The following is a 22,531-nucleotide window of genomic DNA, read 5'->3' on the forward strand; positions in this document are numbered from 1 at the left end:
TAACTTTTTTGCTCTCGCGCTATCTGGCATATTAATTAAATAATCGATTCGCCCATCGTTCGAACAAAACGGTTGTTGAATTTTTTAACTACGGCGAGCGACCGAGAACTTTTGTCGCCGCCGTGTGCCGTGTCGCGCGTTGCGCCCTCGCGGCTCGCGCGGCCGGCGCGGCAACCAACGGCGACGCGTATAAGTGGCGCGCCGCGCGCCGGTCGCGCGCAGTCACGCGACTCACGCGCGGTCAGTTGTCAGTTTGGCGAGCGTCGACTGGCGTGGCGCGCTACCGCACCGCCGACCGCGTATGGCACTCGGCACGTCGAGCGATGTTCGCGCACGTTGGTCGTCCACTCTTGTGCCGCGACGCTTGCCGTCTTTCTCGCGCGCTCGCGACGTCAAATTGACCGAATTGACGATTCTTCGATCGCGTTGCGCGCTCCGCTCCGCTCCGAGAGCGCGACGCGTCGTCTCGTCTGCCGCGCTACGCGCGTAAGCTCGTCGCGCGTCACGGGACGTCGATGAAGGAGGTGTCGACTGTCGACGACGGCGCGCTCGAAGCCAAGCGCCTCGAAGCGTCGAGCCGAGAACGAGAACGAGAACGCGGAGGCGGAGGCGGAGGCGGAGGCGATAAGGCGGCGGACGACAGGGCGGTTGACGGTCGACGTTGACAGTCGTCGACAACTAACAGCGTCGAGAGACAGACTCGTCGTCGTTGTGGGTCGCGAGGCTTCGCGCGCGAGTGTGCGTGCATGTGCGCGGGTACGGGCGACGGGCCAGCCGCCGGGGTTGAGGAGGACGCAACGGCGACGGACGACGGCGCTTGTCGTCGCGGACGTGCGACGCGCGACACGATGACGGCGATTCTGGTCTCCGTGGCGGAGCTCTCCAACATATTCTCCGTGCTCGCCGTCCTCATATGCTTCTGCGGGGTCTTCCTCTTTATCATGAGGTACGTGGGGTACGGGGTACGCGTGTCAAACGCGTACCTTGCCCGATGCCCGACCATCTCCTTCTCTCTCTCTCTCTCTTTCTCTCTGCCCTGCTCCGCTCGCTCTCCGTCGGCGCATCCGCGTCAGGCGTCGGTCGCGGTCGCGGTCGCAGCTCGAGATAACGAGCTGGCGAAGATGGTGCGCGGTGCGCGTCGTCGGGCGTAGAGAAAGAAACTCGGAGTATCCGTCTGACGTCGCGTTTCGCAACGACGCCGGTCTCGGCGCCGCCGCCGCGACGATCCGGAGGCGGAGGTTAACGCTCGCGCGTCGCGCGATACGCGTCGACGCGAAACGTTCTCGGAGACAGCTTCGTCGGTCGCGAGTCGTGACTCACTCGTGACCGGCCACGCGACCACGCGGCTCGACGTTAGCGTTAGACGCATACGGAGCTAGGACGTTGGACGGAGACGCGCGACTTTGAAAAGAGAAAAAAAATGTATTTGTTCGTCGTACTTTATTCGCGATTCATTCCGGAAAGCGGGGTTTTGCAGGCCGTCCCGTTACCGTTTTGCGATATTCGAGGGCCGACCTTCCGTAACGGCCGCCCGACGGCTAACCGCGGCACTCGGGATAGCTCCGGAAGCGATAAGCGACGTCATATATGTGTAGCTGCGCCTGAGCGATGAGGATGAATATCCGAACGGATATGTACGAGTTTAAGTTCAAGTTGAAGCTCGAAGCCTGAGGCAGGGATCGTCCGTGCTCCCGTCCCCTTGATCTTGGCGGAAAACGCCGAGACTTCAGACCTACGCGAACGCGAGGTTTTCTCCGAGATGTCGAGCGTATCGATGGTGTAATCTTATTCCTCCGCGAAACGGGATTCCGGGGGTTGCGTTTGTAAACTTTGAAAATTTTCGAAAAGAGGGGAAGGATTTTTCGCGGCGCCACGAGACGAGCGAATCGCGCGGCGATTGAGCCCGGCGAGTTCCGCGCTTCGAGAGACGAGTAGACGAGTAGACGAGTAGACGACGGCCGGCGCGGAGTGCGACGACGACGACGCAACGAGCGACGAGTATCTCTGATTTTCTCGAGTGACGCAGCCACTTTCGTGGCTTCGTGCTCGGGGTCTCGAAAGTAGGCACGAAAGAGTCTCGAAAGCTAAGTCGCGCTGTGTTTGTAAATCGTGAAACTCTTCGCACGTGCGAGCGGTAAATTTCCCGTTGCCTCGCCTCGCCTCGCCGCCGCGCGCCGTCGTCGTTCGCGTCAGTCGTCAGCCTCGTCATTCGTCATTATTGCCGTCGTTGTCATCGTACGCGTCGGCGCCCCGTGCTCTTCCTCTTTTCCGAGCTCTCCTGAGTCGAATCAAACTTATTTCGATACCGCGAAACGCCTTCCAAGTTCGACGCTCCTTCTCACATTTCGCCGTTGAACCGAATTTTATCCCTTCGCGCGTAACGTCTTTTTCGGCACCTGTAACGGGTAACGTCGGGTCGCTCGTGTCCGACGCCCAAAAAATACTTTAAAGTGTTCTAAAAAAATCTGAAAAAATTCATGTAACTATCCTACTTTAAGGATCGATCGCTATATTGCCGATTTTTTCATTTGTTTAAACAATATATTTATATAAACAAATAAAAACGTGAAGAATGGACCATTTTTTTTTTTTTTCAAAAAATCGTAATTTTGGCAAAAATTAATATATTGAAAAAAAAAGTTTAAGAATAGTACTTCGTAAAGAAAAAAATATTAGAAGCATGTATAAATCAATGGGATATGCTTAAGTTTTGAGCATCGAAATCACGTTTTTTGAAAGTACGTAAATAGGTACGACGTACAGTAAAATACACCGTTTATTCATTTTTAATCAATTTTATTCATGAAAATGTAATCAATCGCAATTATTTGTTACAAACGTATAAAAAAGTACAAAAATATGAAAAAATTATATCGAGGCTAAATTATTGTGCACGGTCAAAACGTATTGTTTATCGATAACTAAGATTAATCTGTCACGTCCCAATGAAAGAACATGAATTTTTAGTAAAAAAAACATCCAACGTAAAATAAACATTTTACTCACCTGCTATTTTTAATCAACGTACTTAACGCGTAACGTCGGGTCACTCGTGCCATGCGCTTTCAAAATTTCGTCTGGCTCTAGCAACGGCTGTTTACGCGCTGGACCGTCGGCGCTTGGGGAGCTAGTAGCTTATTGTTAGTACGGTTGTGTAGTATACAATTTTTTTCGGTATAGTTCGGTCTCGCCCTTCCCCTCTCCCTTCGAGCTACAGAGGGGACAGTCACTTTCGCCAGGGCACGAGTGACCCGACGTTACGCACGAAGGGTTACGACTCGAGACTCGACTCGACTCGAATCTTGCTGCGACTTTCCGCGAAATTCGCAACGCAAGGCTTTGACGTGCTTCGTTCAAAATAGTTGCCGCATTAATATCGCGAGGCCATTTTTCGTGTGTAAGGAGGGAACGTGCGTGACGCGTCACATCGAGAACGGGGTACTTGTAACGCGTACCGCGTTGAATTTTAACACGCGTCTTTTACAAAAACAGCTTCGCTGTCGAGCGAAAAGAAATGTAGATTTGCACGAGTGTAAAGAGAATCGACGCAAAATTCGAATCTCAACGCATCGGGTACACGTATGTCTCGCGATGCATGTGAGAACGATATAACGCGTGTTTAATGTTTACTGAAAGAATCGCGTTAAAGGAAAGGATTATCGATGTAAATTTTACATCCGGCGAAGCCGAATTTTTTTCTTTCTTAATCCTTCGCGTTTCGTTACGAAGATCGTTTGGATTTTAGATTTAGATTCGCGCGATGTCTCCCAGCGCGGCGAGTTTCGAATCGCGAGTCAGGACGATCTCTCGATCCTGACCGTCCGTGTCTGTGATCCGTTTCGTCGAATTACTTTTGTCGCGATAGAGCACGTGCTCCTTCGTCGTCTCAAGGCCGCAAGGTCACTGACAGTGACGGCTCGGCTCGGTTTCGAACTCGACTCATTGTCCGTGGAAACAGCCGGTCGTTCGCATATTAATCGCGCGTTAATCGTTTAACTGTGAACGATCGTTTTCATATTTGTTCCGTGTCAGTTTTTTCTACGTCTCGTCGTTGTCGTCATAGGTTTTGCTACGTTGGTCGATCATCGCGTCTGATCCCGTTGATCGCCTTGTCGATTCCAAAATTACCACCGGTATCCTTTCGATGAAACCGCTGTACTGTACATCTACGTCATTTTTTTTTTTTTCACGATTCCTCGATCGACATATTTGTCAAGGATGAGTTTTTGCGTTTTTCTGTTTTTTCCAACTTCTGGAATTTCTAATCAGAAATAAGAATTGATTTTTGTTGCGATTATTAGAGCGTGAAAAACACTGTTTAGCGATAATAATTTCGTTTTCTTCAGCGCACGATTAAAATAAACGTACGCGGAAATCTGAAGAAAAAACAGATTATCGTCGGTGTATTATGGAGTGTGTGTGTGTGTGAGATCGCGCGCACGTGTATAATTCATAAAATGATAATAGCTTGATCAAAGTCTCGAATTTACAAATACTATAATATTAACAGCTGTCGAATGTTTTTAACGATTTGTCGGATTGAAACGATTGAATCGACGGATAAATCGCGTTGGCACGATTACGAAGATTCGGCCGTGCGGATGATCGATCTCCGGCTCGTCGCCTCGTCGGTGAATCGATCGATCGATCTGAAAGGTGCGTCTCATCTATTGCAGGAACATGATGGTGTTACGCGTCCACGGCGACGACCTGATGTTCGGCGGCGGCGGTGGCGGCGGCGGCGGCGGCGGCGTGATAACGCATTCGCCGCGCATACCGCAAATGGAAATGATGAAGGTCCATATTCCCTTCACCTTCAAGCTTCACGAGAGCTTCAAGAGCACGTACGCCGGTAAGTCCTCCGCTTTACGCCTTTCGTCCACGCGACCACGCGCGACCACACGTCCGGCATCGCTCAGGTCCGATGTCCGATGTCTGATCTTATCCCTTACGTATGGCGCTAGCTGGGCTGGCCCGTGGCCCGTGATTTATAACTGTTTGCTTGGCCGGCTTGGCGCGCCATGTCGCGAGACTCCTCGCCTCTCGTAACAGATTTCTTATGCTGTTTTCTTCGCGTTACGGGGACTCGCGCGTTCCGCGAAAATTCGACGACGTGGAAATGACAGCCTAGGCGCGAAGAAAAATCGACGATAGGTGAAAAAAAATATATATGGACAAGGTTCGTCTCCCTCCGTCTCTCCTTTTTTCCCCACATTTTTTGCGCGCGAGTCTTTAGTTCTCGTTAGTTTACTTTTAAGTAAATATTTAAAGAAAAATTTAGCGAGTAAAAAATCATGAGCGCATTGTCGAATAATAAACCGTTGCGAAATCTTCGTTCCGCATTCTGCGTCAGAGAGAAACCGTTCTAACGGAGTAACGCGTTTCCAAATAATATTTGCTACGATACCTCACGTACGATTTACGATTTCGTCACGTTGCGCAATCGTGACGTTTACCGAAAATTTAAAAAAAATCGCGACTCTCTAATTGGGCAATCGGAAGGTAAAAAAATTGTTCGGTTTGCGCAAAAGAGCAGACTCTTTCGCGTATCGGCTAGCGACCGGCGGGTCCGGCTGTAGATCGAACGTTGAAGGGATAAATAATAATCGGTCGTGGAGGAAGGAGATGACGCCGATGTCGGCGGAACAGCCAGCCACGTCTTCGGCTTGGTCGCGCCGCCGCGCCGCGCCGGAAAGTGGGTTATCTCGAGAGCGCCGCGTGTAATTGGCGTGCCAGGATTGCCAGGTGACGGAGCGGCGCGCGCGCGCGACGCACCGGCTGAATTATGAAACGCGCCACCTTGACCGCTCACCGTTGTCCGTTGTCGCGCAGTCGGGTCACCGCGAGTCGCTTGACTTTTATCGGCCGTCATTAATCGCGTCCTTTACCGAGAGTCTGCCTCGCCTCATTTAATTCCCGTTTCCCGAGACCGCTCTCGCTTCTCTCTCTTGTTTTTCTTTCTTCTTTTCCCGAGCTCCGACGAGTCCGACGTACTCGACCGGAGGGTCGACAAATCGCACGTTCGGCGAAAGGATATTTTTGCGGTTTACTAAATGTATAGTCACATCTTACACATCCATATATAAAGTGTGCATTTCGAAACATATTTATTCCCGGCGTTTCTCATTAAGGAGGTCGGTTGTCGTCGCGCGTTGCGGGGCAGGCGGCGAGAGGAGACGGCTGTCGACTCTGAAGAATCAAATTTTTCAACGCGTGAAATAACCGAGTTTTAGCAAATGAATATGTGGAATGCATTTAGGTAATTAGCTGTTTCTCAAGGTTTTAAGTCGTTGTTCGTACAGTTGAAACCAAAGTGAAAAAATACGTTGTAACGCGTGGCAATATGCTGTTTTATTTTTACAATTTCTCGATAACTATACGTAGACAAATCATTTCAGTCTTCGTTAAAGTCCTTAATTCCTAAACGTGTTGAGAATTATTTGCATCTATTTTCATTAAATTCTTATCATTTTTAATACGCTTTCGAGTTACGTTACGGGTGTCGTAACATTTTTGCTGTGTCGCTCATGCCCGTGTATATCGAGTATAATTTCAATAATTAATTACTCGACAACCATGCGGACAATTGTTTTCAACTTTAGCATGGACGACAGATTCCCATGAATATCCTTCATAAATTTTGACCGCGTCTTGTCATATTGATTTGAGCAACCAACCTTTCCTTCTTTCGAGTTGCGAGATTTTTATCTTAATTTTTATTCCTCTCTCTTTTCCGTCCTTCTTTGTGTTGAGAAATGAGAGGAAAACAATTTTTGGGTCAGTTGCGTCAATTTAGGGATTAATCCTAGTGGAATCGTTTTGCCGAATCGGATTACGCGGCGTTCTCGAAAAAGAAAAAAAAAGGAAAAAGAAAAAAGAAAAAACCGAGACTTTGTCGAGGAAAGAACTTGGCGCAACCCTCACGGTCAACCGCGAGAGCGGAATTCGAAACGCCGATCGCCCTTGATTCGTCGGTACGAAGCTCGATTCTGTGCATGGAAGCATCGACATTCGACGCGCAATGTTTGAAGTATGTACATTGGTAGATATATAGGTAAATAAACGATTCCGTTTCGAATCGGTATCCCTGAAGTTTGTAAAACCTGAAATTTCACGATTGTGCGTCGCGTCTACCTCCGGTTTTTTTTAAATCGCTTTCATAAACCTTTGATTTCGACGATATTACTGCTATTGTGTTTGAATATTAATATAACGATGACAAAATAAGACAGATTCGTAATTTCATATTTTTATGTACGTGTTTCACGAAAGAAATTACACGAGATGTTTTTCCCTTTATAAGATACGCCTTAGAAGTGAGATTACAAACCCGTTAGATTTGACAATATCAATGTTCCCTTAACGTAACGGTAATAAAATGATCGGTGCTATCGAAAAGTTGTGCATACATATATATACCGACGTATACACATCACGACGCCGACGTCACGCCGCTTTGTGTTAATCGATTTTTATTTCTGTTGTTACACAAACTCTAAGAATACATACATACATATGTAGATGCACGATATATACGGTATAATATACATATAAACGCGGCATATAACGGTATATTTCAAACCATTCCCAATATCCTCGCTTAAAATGATGCATCCAACGTGCAAATCAATCAAACCTTATACCTAAATACAATGTACTGATACTTATTACTAATACAATACTTGTTTCTCCTAGCTAATATTATCTTCGTCAAAGAGAAGAAGATAATCTCCTCGCGATTCTCTTTTCGACTGTTCCGTATACTTTGCCAAACATTTGATTTTATTTAAGGAAATACTTAAACGTAAAACCGAATCTCCTGTTCGAATCGGCAATTTCGGCATACCAGCCAGTTCCCCCCCGATGCGATATGGCGAATATATGGGGCGTTCCTCGAACGAGTCGCGGCGCAGGGTTACGCAAGTTGCGTAATTGCGTGCGCGTGTCGCAACTGCCGACTGCCGGGCCCCCGAGATGTTCTCTCGCGCGCGCGCGCGCTCGCGTGATCCATTCGCGATTGCTGCCTTTCGCAATTCGCCTCGAGTGAGTGAACGAGCGAGTCGTTCTCGAGCTGTAATCTCTCGATATCCCCCAGGTGGATGAGGTGGATCGATCCGAAAGATGCGGGAGATCGGTCATTTTTTTGCGATTTCGTCGCTCGCGCGTCCGTCGTCGTTTGCGAAACAAACGGCGTCGCCCCCCCTCCCTCCCCGCCCCCCGTACATTACATTAACATTGACATTAAAGTCTCTTTCACTCTTGCGCAAATCGCGAGGACGAATCGCGGATATATACTCGCGGATCGAATTTACGTGATTGACAATCCGCCTGTTAAAATTGCATATTTACACGCGTGCTAATTAATTGATTGACGCCCGATTGGCAAAGCTAGATTTATAATGTAATTGCGGCGTAATGTGGCGCGGTCTATTTGCATCGCTAATGCGGAAAGGAAAGGAAAGGAAAGGGAAAGAAGGGGTAGGGTGGAAATACGCGCGAGCGTATCGTATCTATTTAAAAACAATCGCGATTGTATAATTGATAACGGTATTGCGATTGACGCGAGTAGGTATTTCTCCTTCTAATTCTCTCGTCGTTTCACGATATAACATGACCGCGCGACGGGAAAAAAAAACGCTAATTCGATGACGCTCGTGACGAATGGCCTCGGGCTGATTAACGAAGTAGCTTAATAGATCGTAAAGTTCTACCGTCGTCTGTCGTATAGGTCGTAGCCATTGTCGTTCTCATGCGTGAGACAAAACTCAATAAGACTCGTAATTGCGTGAGACTATTTTATAGTAATTTTTTACACATATTATTCAAGTTATATACATGAGAGTAGATCGCGCCAGCGAATTATGTTATTATTATCGTAATGATTAATGAAGAAAAGCTCGGGTGAGCTATCGATGCCTTTCAAGTTAATCGGTTTACGTCTACTTTCCAATGTTGAATCATGCACGGCGAGGCGAATGCGACATTGAAATTCGTTACCACGTTACCGCAATTCCGCTCTTCCTGCGTAAGAAGCAGGGAGAAGGTTTGCGCGATAATATATATTATAGGAGAGAAAAAGAGACGGGGGGGGGGGGATATCGCGCGCGATTAAGCGTAATCGGGTGTTTCGTGCGTTTCGCGCGAGGCTTGCGAGGGGTTTCGCGATTGGACCGGCGAGATCGGAAATTGCAGATTGCAATTCCGTATTTACCCGTCGGCGTCGATTGCACACGATGGAAACGCGTCGGCCGGATTCTGAAATATTTTGCTTCGCGCAAAGCAAACGCCGCTTCCACTAATATTGAGCGACATTACATAATTATTTGCCAGACGTGCGTTTTGGCGATTGGGAAATGCCTACGAGTTTTCAAAAAAAATTTTTCATAATAATTTCGCGAAAACACGAAAAGGTATAATATGATAACCTAATAACATACTCGTTCCTCGTTCCGCGATATCGTGACTTTTAGAGACAGGTATGGCGCGCGGGCGTGACGACGCATATAGAAACGGCTCGTAAGGTAAAATCCGCACTTGCGAAACATCATATCGGCGTGAGACGAGGTATATGACAGTTAGTAAAGAGAATTTGATATATACGAGAGCATGTTGTTGATTATTAATCTTTTCTTCCTTCAATGCTTACTTGAAATGGAAGTAAGATTATATATGATTGTATGCGTAAATCTCGTTCTGAGAAAAACAAGAAGCATTGTTACATTATCTTGTCTCTTCCGAAGTAATCTGTGCGCGATGCGTGACGTCAGCACCGTCGCAAGACATATCTTCCGTCCGTGTTAAATAACAAAGAAGCAAAGTAGTGAAAAAAATTGCGGAACGTGACATTTCGAGGTATGTACTTTATTGATATCACTTTACCCGCTAAGTTTAATTGCGCAGTCAATATTAATTTATTACATCAACGTCAATAATTACATCGGCGGCTGGTACCGCTATACGCGAACAGTGACATTTGACTCGTTCGACGCGAGTGTGAATGATGATCTCGATCTCGAAAATTTAATCGCGGTCCGATTTGCGCGAGTTTGAATTTCGCCTCGTCGAACGTTCTCGTACCGGGCGTTTCTCGCGGAACGACGACGAGAAAATCAAAGAGGGAGGGGAAGAAAAGGGGGGCGACACGCGCGAGTTGCAGCAACGCAGGCTCGTAAAAACGAGCTTGATGAAAATGTCGCACGCCCGAAAGATCAGATCGCGGATTACGACAAATGTGGGACGCACTTTCATGTTCCATGGCCATCCAGTCGGCCGAGCCGGGCCCGGGCCCGGGCCCGGGCCCCGCTCCAACTCCCGCGGCTCCCTGTTCTCTCTTTCGTTTAATCGCGCCGCGCCGCCCACCCGGTATACGCGATGGTACATACACAACGTACGTCTTCGGGAGCGAGCGCGCGGATAATCTGTAAGCTGCGCTCGTAAGAAAACCGAGGTGACGTGATAATGAGGGAACGTCATTTTCAGTCACTTCTATAGCTGCAAATTTGTTTGACGCATTCGTCCTTTCTGATGGGCATTCTAGGCTACTTTATCGGTCGTAAATTAAATAATTATTATACGCAAAGTATATCCCTCGTGCATTATTTTCCACGACGATCGATCTTGTGCGTCGGTCTCTCTCTTTCAGCCGAGAAGGAATTGAAAGAAGCTGGCTTATTCTCGCGGGTCAAGTTTCAAGTCGAGTCGAGCAGCTCGAACGCAATCGCGTTCTTTAACGCGATTTTCAGGTGGAGCGTGGAGTCTGATTTAATAGGATCTCGATTGGAAGTTATATAAGTAACGAAAACGCGCAAGGATAAGGATCTAACCCAGTTCGCAGCGTCGATGCGCCATTACTATGTTCGCGCTGCGAGACTGTCGCGGGCTGTCGGTGAAAGGGACAGTTGGTGTAATTCGCGCGTGCACGCACATTCGTGCACGATTGTTACTGCCTATGGATAAGTATAATAGATCGGATCGCTAGTCGGCCGTGGTTCCGCGTGGATCGTCGGAAAGATTGATAAAAATGTGGCCCTTTCTCGGAATTCTGTATGGAGGCGTCCTCGAGAGCACACTCTGCACACTCCGGGAGACCGAGCGTCGTCGGATAGACACGACGTTGTAGACGCTGCTCTCCGCAGACGCGGGTAGGTCAGCTCGCTCGATTATCGAATTCCATTACGTAATCGTGGACGGTTGCGCCAGCGACGGTCTGCCCGCGTGTTTGCCGGTTGTTAGAATCGCGATAACCCAATCAGTCCGCCGCGCGCCCGCCTCGACTCTCTCAGCCCTCTCAGGTCTCAGGTCAGGAAATATGTCAAAAACTAAAGGATGGATTTTATATATTTATTTTTCCGTCAATTTCTTACGAGGATGCCGAAGGCGTCGGACATCGAGGAACGTTAGATAGCTGTCGAGTCTATTTGATCCCAATTAATTTGACCCTGGAATTAATCGAGATGAATATGTTTCACGTGTATTCGTATATATTCGGCTTCTATTTATGGAAATGTGAATTGTTATTCATGAATTTTCTACACTTTTCTGTTTTATCTTCTTTCTTTATATATTTGGACTTGAATGTTTCGTACTTGGAGCACAGACTGACGAGACGAGTGACGAGACGTCGGCTAGAAGCGCTACGGATCCATATTTATAGGTCTGTAACGCTTCTCTGCGTCCCTACAAAGTGTCTCGTCCGTACGAGCCCGTTCAGACGAGCGATTCGGTGTAGCGCTCATTTGTAGGGCCCCTATTAAGTGTCTCGTCTGTCCGCGCCCTTAATATTCTTTCAATTTCTATCCGTAAGTGTCCACGAAGGAGATAAAGGAGTTTCCTATTGTGCTGATTTCTCAAATTAAAAAAAACTGATGTCAACTTTACCCGACACCTGACGCAGCGAAAGAAATAACCGGTATATGCGACTTTCAACGTGCACAGATATTTGACGCTAGATCAAGGATACGATCAACTGGTATCGTCATAAAAAAATTCTCCTTCGAAGAAACAATTCCGAGCCGTAAATAACGACTTAACGAATACCGGATCGCGAAGGGAACGTGCGATTCCGCACGTACGCCTTGCCTTTATAACCGGATCCAGACAAAGCAGGCGCAGAGCGCAAACAAATAGGAACGAACGAATTTGCTTCGTTCTTTGCGAACGAGTTTTAAGGTGGATGTAGATTAAGCTGACAAGGACAAACGATTACGAATATTTGTGGAAGAACGTAGAAAGTGTTTTTTCTTCGAAATACGAGAGATCGCCCTGACGATCAGGGCGCGCGCCGACGCACGGCACCGTCCGGCGTCCACGCTCAGTCGCTCGCACCGCAAGCAAATTGTTCATTCGTTTATTCGCGCTCATTGTTTGGTCTGGATTCATCTTTACGCGTATAAAAAGGTCACGTAAACGATCGGTAAATAGTTCTCGGCCGGCTGCCGATGATCGCGACGGCCTTGATCGATATACCGCCGCAACAGTGGCAACCGGCTCGGTACCACCGCTCAGTCACGTAGACCGGGTAAGGAACTTTTTTTCTTCTTTCTCTCTGCATCGCGGAAAGGCATTTATATACTCTATAACCAGCGATGTGTTTATCGACGTTTTAACACACAATGATAACTTATATCATAATGAAAACATGTCTTGCGAGGCTGTGTTAATAATAGCAACGAGAAGTTAGATCGACTTAATGAAAAAGAGGACAAAAGAAACTTGAGGAAATGGACGTTAGGTCCGATGTTAAGTTCGCGGTCAGTGGACAGATTTTTTGTTGAGGCATGCGCATGAGGGGAATCGCGGATCAGAGTAACTATAGAAAATAATTACACGGTATCTTAGACTTATTGTTAGAATTAGACGGTTACGTCGGTTATTTAATCACGACTCGAGTCGGAGGAGAAAAGAGACTGGAGCGATTTTTATGTACACGGATACATTGCAAACAAAAAGGTATTTAACATAATTTGTTATACAAAGTATAATATACATCAGGATATTAATTATATTAAGTACATATATTGTGAAAGATGTAAAGAGCATAGATTAGAGAAGCGTCGTTTGTTAAATTTTCGAGACGAAAGAAAAAAAGAATTAGGAAATTTTTTAACGTATAGATATATTCTAATTTGATGCTTTAAATTGCTTAGTGTCTCTTAATTTGTGAAGGCGTACAATCTTGTTGCGAAAACATATAAAAGGATGATGCTAGATTCGCTGCACAGTTGCATTCCCCTCAAAACCGACGGAATCTGTTCCTTAGCAAATGCAGGCACGTTCATCCACGTTCGCCGATCGCAAAGAACGGACGGAAAAAAACATAAAACACTGGATAAAAATCACCAAAGGCGAGAAACGATTGGAAGTGATTTACGAACCGGTTTCTTACACGGTAAAAAATTTTGTCAATGTTATATATCAACACTTTTTACAAGTTATTTTTACATTATTGTAAACATACATTGTAAAAAATGTCAATATAACATTTCTAAATGTCAACAAGTAACACGACGAATGAGTTATTTTAACACAAAATTTATAGAGTGGACTTTTATTGACATTGTGGTCCGCGCGCGCGATATTCGGCTTTTCGGCGCTCTCTAAAAGGATCGGCGATGATTCCTCGACCATAGACGCGAGGACGAGCGGATCGCGGATTCGTGCCGACGAAAATCCGAAACGCGCGCGTTTGAGATTTCGCGGTACTTAGCGAGAGGCGAACGAAAGTGAAAGCTACCGGCGAGACGCGACGCGATGTCCGGCTCGCGACTCGCGAGTCCCGTGACTCGATTCGACTCAAGTCGAGGTGAGTCGCGGGAGGCTACCGCAACCTAGACTCCAATTCATCTCGTCTCATCGTCAATCGAATTTAAAAGGGGGTAATTCTCTGATTTTCTCGTCCGAGAATAACTGTGCAATCGTTTCTGACGTTTCGTCTCTTTCTCTCTCTCTCTCTCTCTTTTTCTCGTGAGATCGTCAAGTGATTAGAGAGGAGAGCGCTCAGCGCGGTAGCCGGAGCAAAGTGTGACGCGACCTGGAAACCCTCTTGGTTCCCTTACGCAGTGGACATCTCTCGGAACGAGACTGTGTCGATATAGGAGAGAGAAAGATAAAAGTCGAAAGCGTGTTTCTTACGCAATAATTTTTAGTAACCAGCCGTGAAATAACAGCGCCAGCGCCGTAATACCGCCGCCTCCGCCACCGTCCCACCTCGCACTCTCGCCGAGATGCTCGTCGCGACGATCACTCTAAGGACGAGACACCGTGGCGCGTACAGCGTGCTACAGCCACGGTTAGGTCGGCCTTTCGTAAGTCCGACGAAAATGTCATGCGTATGCGTCCGATTTCGTATGTACAATTATGAATTAAAAAAGCGCTTAACCGTTAGCGCTCGTTTACGCTTGAGATTGCTTGAGATTGCGTTATTAAGTTGAAGGAGCGTCTTTCTACAATTCAAGACGTCATCTTTCGTCACTGTTTACATATCATTGTTAACGGAAAATACTTGAATAGGTCACGTCCGAAGAACGACAAACACCTTTATATAAATAAAATCTCGCAGTTACGCCACCGAATAGTTTACCGTCAGATTGTCAAACGCATCTTTGTTCACGCACGGTAAATTTAGCACAACCTAGCTTTAATGTTACAACTACTATTACTCTTTACTATTACATTACGCACTATTAACCCCTTGATACACAAAACTGTTAAAAGTTAAAATATGCAATGACATCGGACAAAGATGCTGACGAAGTAAGCGCAATGAATGAGAGAATCAAACCTCGGCGACAACAAAACCTCTTGTAAGGGTTTTTTACGAGTGGATGTATTTTCCTTTGTCTTTTTTCAAGAAGAGTATATTTTTTCGAAATTGAAAAAATTTTAAATGTTAAAATTAAAATTACAGGAATTAGACGACTTCCACGGAAAGTTATTTCGTCTCATTCCTTCTTCATCCGTACTTAAATATTTTCGTCCGTTCTTAACACGTTTTCCGTCACGTGATACATACGCCTCTCACGCTGAACTTTCCGTTCAAATCGCTTGATGTTGCGGATGATTATTACATTTTGGAAACATCATTAGATCTTTTTCTCAATAATAACGTTGTAGTCTTGTAAATATTATACGATATATATATTATGTCACAAGCAAGACTAGTCTCCAGACTCCAAGTAGGGCGCGTGTGACATACGAGACCTGAACGGAAAGTTGCCGAAAATTGGTAGAGAATTTCATTAAAAAACTTGTTGATATAGTGAACAACCTGCTACTCCAATTTGCGCTCATTATATCTCTTGCGTTATATCTTAGCCTTTGTAATTGCTATAGGTACTCTTTTCACTCGCATAATATCCGCGTTATTTTTGTGTTTCAGTATTTTCATAATTTTCCAGCGGAATCTGTTTATATTAAATTTATTGTACCGTCCCATATTCCATATTCCACATTCCACATTCCACTCTATTCATACATTATACTTGTACATTCCGTATTCTATAATATATTTTGAATCGCACGGCACGATGCGCGAACACATCTCCAAAAGAGGCATTCGTATAAAATGCCGAATGTACACAATTCGGCGTCCCACGTCGTACTTGACTGCGATTTACCATTAGGCAATTGGAGGGAGGGTGTAGGAGGGATAGGAGGGGGCTCGCAAGATCGCATCCGCGATGCGATCGACGATGCGTTCTTCGGCGCGGCGCGGCGCGGCGGCGGAAAAAAGTACCGACGCCGACGGCTCTTGCAGGATCGTGAATTACGGAGCGTTGCAAAATCCCACGTTTGCGCAATTAAGCGAGCGTCTCGACCGACGTTGCTGAGAAAAGAAACTAAAATTTCGTAGTCGTAGCTGATACACCGGTCTCCCGTTGAAGTCTCACGAGTGCGCGCGCGTTTTGCCTCGTATATCTCGATTGCGCCACGTACCGTTACAATCCGAGCCGAATTATTGCACGACCGTAAACGGGGCGTAAAGCGATCGAGCTGATAAAGCCGCCGAAGCATTTGTATCAATGGTCACCTAATCGACCCGCGCTTGTTTTATCGTCCTCTCGTAAACCAATAATCACCGATTAAACAAACGGTTGGATGAAATGACGATGAAATAACGACAAAAATATACCCCTCCCCCCCTCCTTGAGGTGTGATTATATTCGTTGTTTTAGCGATATCTTGAGAACATTGCGTTGATCTAGACATTTATGTAAATCTCCACGAGCTTGTAATTCGTTCGTAATCTTTCGAGGCGTTTCCATATATGTATTTCTTGACAGTCGAGCGATGGACGATGGGTATTTTGTCGACGGACGATGCTCTTTCCTTCTTTTTTCTTTCTTTAATTGCCGTTTGCGGAACGCAACTTCTGACAGTTCTGACAACGTAACGCGAGAATGGCACTTTCAACGCTAACGAAAAATGAATAAAAAACTGAGATTATTACCACTCAAAGTTGTTGAGTTGTAAACGAAACGATACTCGTCTCTCATATATAGATTTACATATATAGATTTACATATCTTACATAATATAAGTTAAAGAATCTACTCAGGTTACTTGAACGCTTTGTGATTACTTGCGCAACGATATATAACGATAACGATGTTGTCGTTAAAATTACAGAATTGGGCTACTGGTATTCCAAGTAATCTCGGATCTCTCGTGGGATTTTTTTATCAGTGAAATCGCAGTCCTTTCGACTCTCGAGACTTGAACATCAGCCGCAACAAATTTCCGATTCTTTCTCGCAATTAACGAGATATTTGCAAGTGCATTTCGAATTTCGCAGATATACTCATTCCCACGAGTTTGTATGTAATTCGCTTAGACCGCGGTATCGTTTCTCATAAGTAAAATATGCAAAATATACTCCTAATTCAAATATTCAAATTGATTTGACGAGAATCGTGGATCGTGGCGTAGAGAGTTGTTCTATTTCAGTAGAATTCTTTGCCGTCAACATATCCTTCTGTACCCTCTATAGAGGCTGTTCGGAACCGGTGTTCCTAAGGCGCATCCTATAAGGATACGCGCAGAAGGAGTCACCGTTGTCCATATATGTGACAAAAGAAGACGGTTAAGAACTGAAGAAAGAGGACATTTTTCAAAACACCACTCCATTATACCATTGTTTTTCTTACAATTTGTAGTATTGGCGTAATAGTATTCGAAAGACGACGTTTCATTATCGAATTTGATTCGTGGATTCATAAGTTACACATCTAACTCAATTCCAGCTCTCTAAAGGATAAACGTCTGTTCTTTAGAAGTGGAGTGCGAGGTGTCCAGCCAAGTGGAGTATTCACTGCAGGCGATCTGGGGCGTCAGCATAAGAGAGCTGCATCTAGCGCTCTGGAAGCCTTGGGGCACGTTACGGGACGCGTCGCTGAACGGGACCCTTCTACAAGGGCACGCGCAATACCTCACACAACCGCAAACGTATCCTTTGAGAACCGTCGACTTTAAGTCCCGGTAGGACGCGGACGCGCGATCTTACGCGAGTTCCGAGGCGTGAAATAACAGGAAGTGCAATTTCGCGTAATCTAGCAGGCCAGTTAAATCACGTGTGATCTGGAGAACGTCTGGTCAGCTCTAGCTGCGGTCTCCCGTAGCGAAGATTTAACGACAAAATTATTATATAATTGCGCACTATTAAACCAGTTAAGCCGGGGACACGCGAGAAAAAGTCTGCGCGAATCGATCGATCACGGTCATTCTCAGTCAGGATATTTTCCTCGATCTAATTTATATCTTCAAGAACGCGCGACGTCGCGACTGGCCGACTCGCTCGCTCCACTTATTTTTCTTCACATTTTTACTCGTACATTTTTTTCACGCTACTCGTGTATTTTTTTTATGTTGTTTACTCGTGCGTACTTTTCCTTGACCGAAACTGCAGTAGACAGCCGCATGGTGAAGAAACGTTGAGATTGTCATTACCGGCCCCGGAACTGGAACTCGGCACCCCTCCGCGGCTCTGCTATCCTCTGGTGATCTTCCTCACTCGAAGAGACAACCGGGATCCCCATCCCGACGAAACCGTGAGTAATTTCTTTACCATATCTTATACATTTTTGTAAAAAGAGAAGAAGAAAAGAAGGAGAAACCCGTCTCATTGTTTTTGTTGCTACATCATCTCCCGCCCACGTTGATCTCTGTTTAAGGTGGCCCTGGTGAACGTTGTTCACATTAAGGACAGCGTGTGTACGTTGCCGACTTCGATTCTAGCGCAGTATTTGAAGCAGGCAAACGGCCAACTGTCTTGCTTAAAGGTGAGCGCAAGTTATCTATCGTTAATCATCGGGACGCGAGAAATATATATCCCTACTCGGATCATCCGTACGATATAATTATCGTGTAAAAAACGATAAAGATGAAAACGTGCACCGAGAGAGACAACCGCGAAATTTCTCTCGAAACTCGCTCATCGATAAACACACCGTGACAATTCGCGCTCGCTATTTTCTCGCAGCAATTGTACCTGGCCACGGGCAACTCGAGCAACTACGATGAGAGTGACGCGATGTCGTCAGCGGGTCTGGGCTCGCCAGCCCTGGCACTCGCTGAACCGTGCAACAACAACGACACCGCCAGTGGCGGCGGCGGTGGTCGGGGCGCTTTGGTGGCGTCCGGTCAGAGTGGCGACCAGGAAGGCGGTTCGCTCTGGAATACCGCTGGCGAGCAGCTCTGCGTCGTCTGCCAGTACTTCCCGTTATCCCGCGCCCTGCTGCCATGCCGACACACCTGCATTTGCGCCTCCTGCTTCGGCAAGCTCGACCGATGTCCGATGTGCCGCAGCCCGATCAAGAGCTACTTCTGCATACGCAGCGAGGAATATATGCCGCCGGAGAAGGAGATCAACCCGTGCAAGCAACGCCAGCCTAGCCACGGGCCCACCCATTGGCTCCACGATTGGAACGACCGGCTCACCGATTTCCTCGGCTTCGCCCGATAGGAGTATCGCTCCTATCGTCATCACTGAGGCCACGCGTCCTATATACGCAAGCGTCAGAATGGTTGTCAGACTTTTTTTGTTTAGTACAAATTATTTCTGCAGATTTATTCCTATGTAAATCCAAGGTGACACAGTTATTGACGCGGTGAAATATTAAATATCTCGTAATGATTGCGTTCCACAAAAACAGAAGTCAATGTATCTCACTTCTTTATTGCTCAAGTTATTTTTAAAGAATGAAGTTTTAGTCCGTCCTAATTTTTCTTATGTAACTTGAAAAAAATTACATTTAGTGGATAGTTTATTAACTGTTACTTTCATCTCTGATTTACATTGGAATGGCATAGAGTTTACAATCGGCAAAACAAAAAGTATCAACCGAACTAACACTGACCATATATTGATTTAGCGTTTAATTATAAGGGAGATGCGGAAGTTCGTAAAGACGTATTCGCGAAAAAGACGTCGTTATTCGACGTTACACGTGCAAATAATTTTCACATAAGTCGCACAATTACCACACATTCGATCGTTTTAACTAATTTCTTCGATTGGACGGAAATGTAAAAGTTGCATCATTTCTTTTTTTAGTCAAAATAAGAGTAATTACAAAAAATTGTTGTTTAACACATTTTTTTTCAATTTTTTGTATCACGTATCTTCGAAAGAAAATAATGTTTAAATTAAGATTATTTAAATGTCCACTTGTGAAATCAATCGAGAATTATGTACGATTTTGTCATAGTCATTCTCTTTTGGAAAATCGAATTACCATCATTTATTTTCAATCATTGATTATTCAACAATTTTTGACATACGTATATGCACACACGTGCGCGCACGCAAACACATACACACACGCGCGTACGTTTACTATTTGAGGAATATTTAATTGAAAAGATTTTTGCAATTTTTTATATTCTCTACTTATGCATACACGATGTTAATTTTTTGGAAATATATATGTAGATTTGAGACATTTCGGAACTAAGCTTTTTACTTTTATCGAGAAAAGAAAAGATTTTAAAGTTATAACTTAGAAACATTAAACATTGTATATATTCTACTTTACTGTGCGCGTCAGTGGGCCAACTGACCCATCTGAACAAATCTCAGCTCACCCAATTAGAGGAAGAAGCTGACAATGCTAACGAACTTTCGCACTCCGTTTAGGAGACAGATACCGCGCGATGCAGTTGGACACTCGACGTCATTTATGTCTTTGCATATGAAATTAGACATTTCGTTCGGAATCACGAAAGCCTAAACGCAAGTCGAACGTCTGTAGGCAACCGTGATTCTGAATTAAATATTCGTGACAACTTGGGATGCGTATAAAGGATTAAATAAAATATTAAATGACAAACAATATAGCCTAGGGTTAGGTTACGTAATATTAAATTAATTAAATAAAAACAATTTTGCGGATTTTTTACTCCTGATGCAAGAATACTTAGATGCGATATCCTCGATCTGAGAATGTCTAATTCAAACATAAAGACGTAACGCCAAGTGTATTCATCCAACGATCGGGTGGCCTATTCCAAGGGGAATCCGTAGAGTTGCCTAAATTCGAAAATATGATATAATTACAAATTTCCTTAAAGAAAAAGCACCGTTCCTCTCTCTTCTTCCCACCGTGACTCTATCCTAACTGAATAATTGAGAGAAATTAAAATGAAAAATTTGTACGTTTTAATTTAGATAAATTATTCAATTTCTTTTATTTACATTTGATTATAATAAGTTCTTTTGTTTTAATTTTATGCCAAAATTCTAGTTTTTTGTACATCGTCATTTTTTGACGCTTTCCTTTCGAATTATATTATCTGAAAGAGCACCCGCATAGAGAAACCGAATTAAACGTTAAGCAATGCCGAAATTTCGAGGACTGCGACTACGTTTCCCTAAATGACCATGTATATATGGGAGATCACACCGGGAATTTTTACTATGTGACGTTTTGTATATGTAAGTACGTTAAATGTAAATACACTATGATAAGCGAAATCTACGGTACAATATGTGTGTGCGTGCGTGCGTGTGCGTGTGAGAGAGAGAGAGAGAGAGAGAGAGAGAGAGAGAGAGCGCAAAAATGCTGTCTAGTTTTGGTGTAGCGAGATTGAAATCGACATGCAACAATATACCTAGTATGAATGGACGAAGTATGGCTTCGCTGAACTGAATGCAACGAATAGTTGGATATGACAGAGAAGAAGAAGAAGCGCGCGGACACTTTGTATGCGCGCATACAAAGTGTCCGCGCGACGTGTTTGTTTAGACTACGCATCATTATTGATAATAGACATAGTAGTATTATAAAAGAATGCCACGGAAATGTAAAGTACGCGATTGCGTGCGGACCAGCGATAATATATTTTTTCACAAGTATTTATTGCTTCACCTATCGCAGTCCCACCTAATTCGTTGGCATCTCATTCCTCTGTAAGAAGCCAATGCTACGAACGATATAGCCCGATCTTATTCTGTATTTAAGATGGATTTCAAATAATACTAAGATTATATCCAGCCAATGTGAAATGATTCTACAATTTCTCAAAACTGTTCGCAACGTTTTTGAATATAAAATCGGACTATAAATACCATCTTATTCGTGCTACATCTATTCATGTTACGTCTAAGTCTAGAGCAAATGTAGTTCTACATCCAAACCGGGCAGCATTGTTGTTCTTAACTGTACGAATTCGCCGGTAAGTTGTCCGATACTTGATAGATATATCTATATATATGTACGATTATGTAATACGTAAGTTTACTTCTTTAGTAGAGCTCGCTCTCGCAAGAAGCATTTTCTTTGGAACTTTGCACGTACAGTTAAAGTATTATCCGTTTCGCAAATTCTTATACGTTTAGTGGGTATGTGTGTGTGTGTGTATGTATGTGTATGGGCGGGCACATGTGGCGTTTTTGACGAGTTTTTTAACGTTAAAACGCCAACGAATGTGCGGCACTAAGTATTCGAGACGCGTGAGAGGGAGGCGATGTTAATTCTCTAGATTAGGATCATTACGTTAACGTTTTAACGCTGTAAATAGATAGACTGTGATAATTTCTAACAGCATCTGCGCGAACACGTTGACTCGTGAACGGGTTGGGACCGGAGGAGGGACTCGTTTGGGGAAGAGACCTAAAGAGGTTTATCTAAGGTGGAGGAGGGAAGGATGGTTCGATCGGAGGACACGAGAGAGCGAAGGCCTTTGCAGTCAATTTATCGTAAAAGAAATTAACACTTTAATTTATGTTCTAAGCGATAAAAAGAAGGCGTAGATCGAATATCTCGATTCGACTCGAAACGCACGTGTACGTAATTTATTTAAATAAAATGTATTGGCTGGCATTTTACATACCTCTCGCCCACCATCATTATACTCTTTATAATCGTCGTCGAACCTTGGTGGTTGGTTCAGAGAGAACTTTTGGATCCAGGATCTGGAGTTAAGGTAGTCCCCTTAAAAATTATTCTACGTTGATTCATTGATTTCATGACTCAATATTTGATTTTATTTGACCTTTATTTATAATGCCCTGCGTTAAAACACGTACGTACGAAAG

General features: G+C 44.8%; 1 protein-coding gene across 2 annotated transcripts; it reads left to right on the forward strand.

Moving 5' to 3' along the window:
• Nucleotides 1–205: 205 nt before the first annotated feature.
• Nucleotides 206–22,321, forward strand: LOC143906969 (cell growth regulator with RING finger domain protein 1). 2 transcript variants are annotated; one of them, XM_077423396.1, is made up of 6 exons: nt 206–946; nt 4,677–4,852; nt 17,271–17,442; nt 17,906–18,044; nt 18,168–18,275; nt 18,476–22,321. In XM_077423396.1, the coding sequence occupies exons 1-6, from the start codon at nt 747–749 to the stop codon at nt 18,956–18,958; spliced, it is 1,278 nt and encodes a 425-aa protein (XP_077279522.1). In that variant the 5' UTR covers nt 206–746; the 3' UTR covers nt 18,959–22,321. The 2 variants fall into 2 exon arrangements, with proteins under 2 accessions (XP_077279522.1, XP_077279521.1); XM_077423395.1 differs by having other exon boundaries at nt 207–946; nt 17,903–18,044.
• Nucleotides 22,322–22,531: the final 210 nt, after the last annotated feature.

The sequence above is a fragment of the Temnothorax americanus genome, unplaced genomic scaffold, assembly GCF_048541705.1.
Source record: "Temnothorax americanus isolate GAGA-0224 unplaced genomic scaffold, ASM4854170v1 Scaffold78, whole genome shotgun sequence".
Taxonomy (NCBI): domain Eukaryota; kingdom Metazoa; phylum Arthropoda; class Insecta; order Hymenoptera; family Formicidae; genus Temnothorax; species Temnothorax americanus.

Bases quoted from the DNA above. Each gene is read 5' to 3' on its own strand.
- LOC143906969 (XM_077423395.1), top strand. From the start codon at position 747: ATGTGCGCGGGTACGGGCGACGGGCCAGCCGCCGGGGTTGAGGAGGAC. The intron at 947-4,676 runs GTACGTGGGGTA...CATCTATTGCAG, and splicing joins GTCTTCCTCTTTATCATGAG to GAACATGATGGTGTTACGCG. The intron at 18,276-18,475 runs GTGAGCGCAAGT...ATTTTCTCGCAG, and splicing joins GCCAACTGTCTTGCTTAAAG to CAATTGTACCTGGCCACGGG.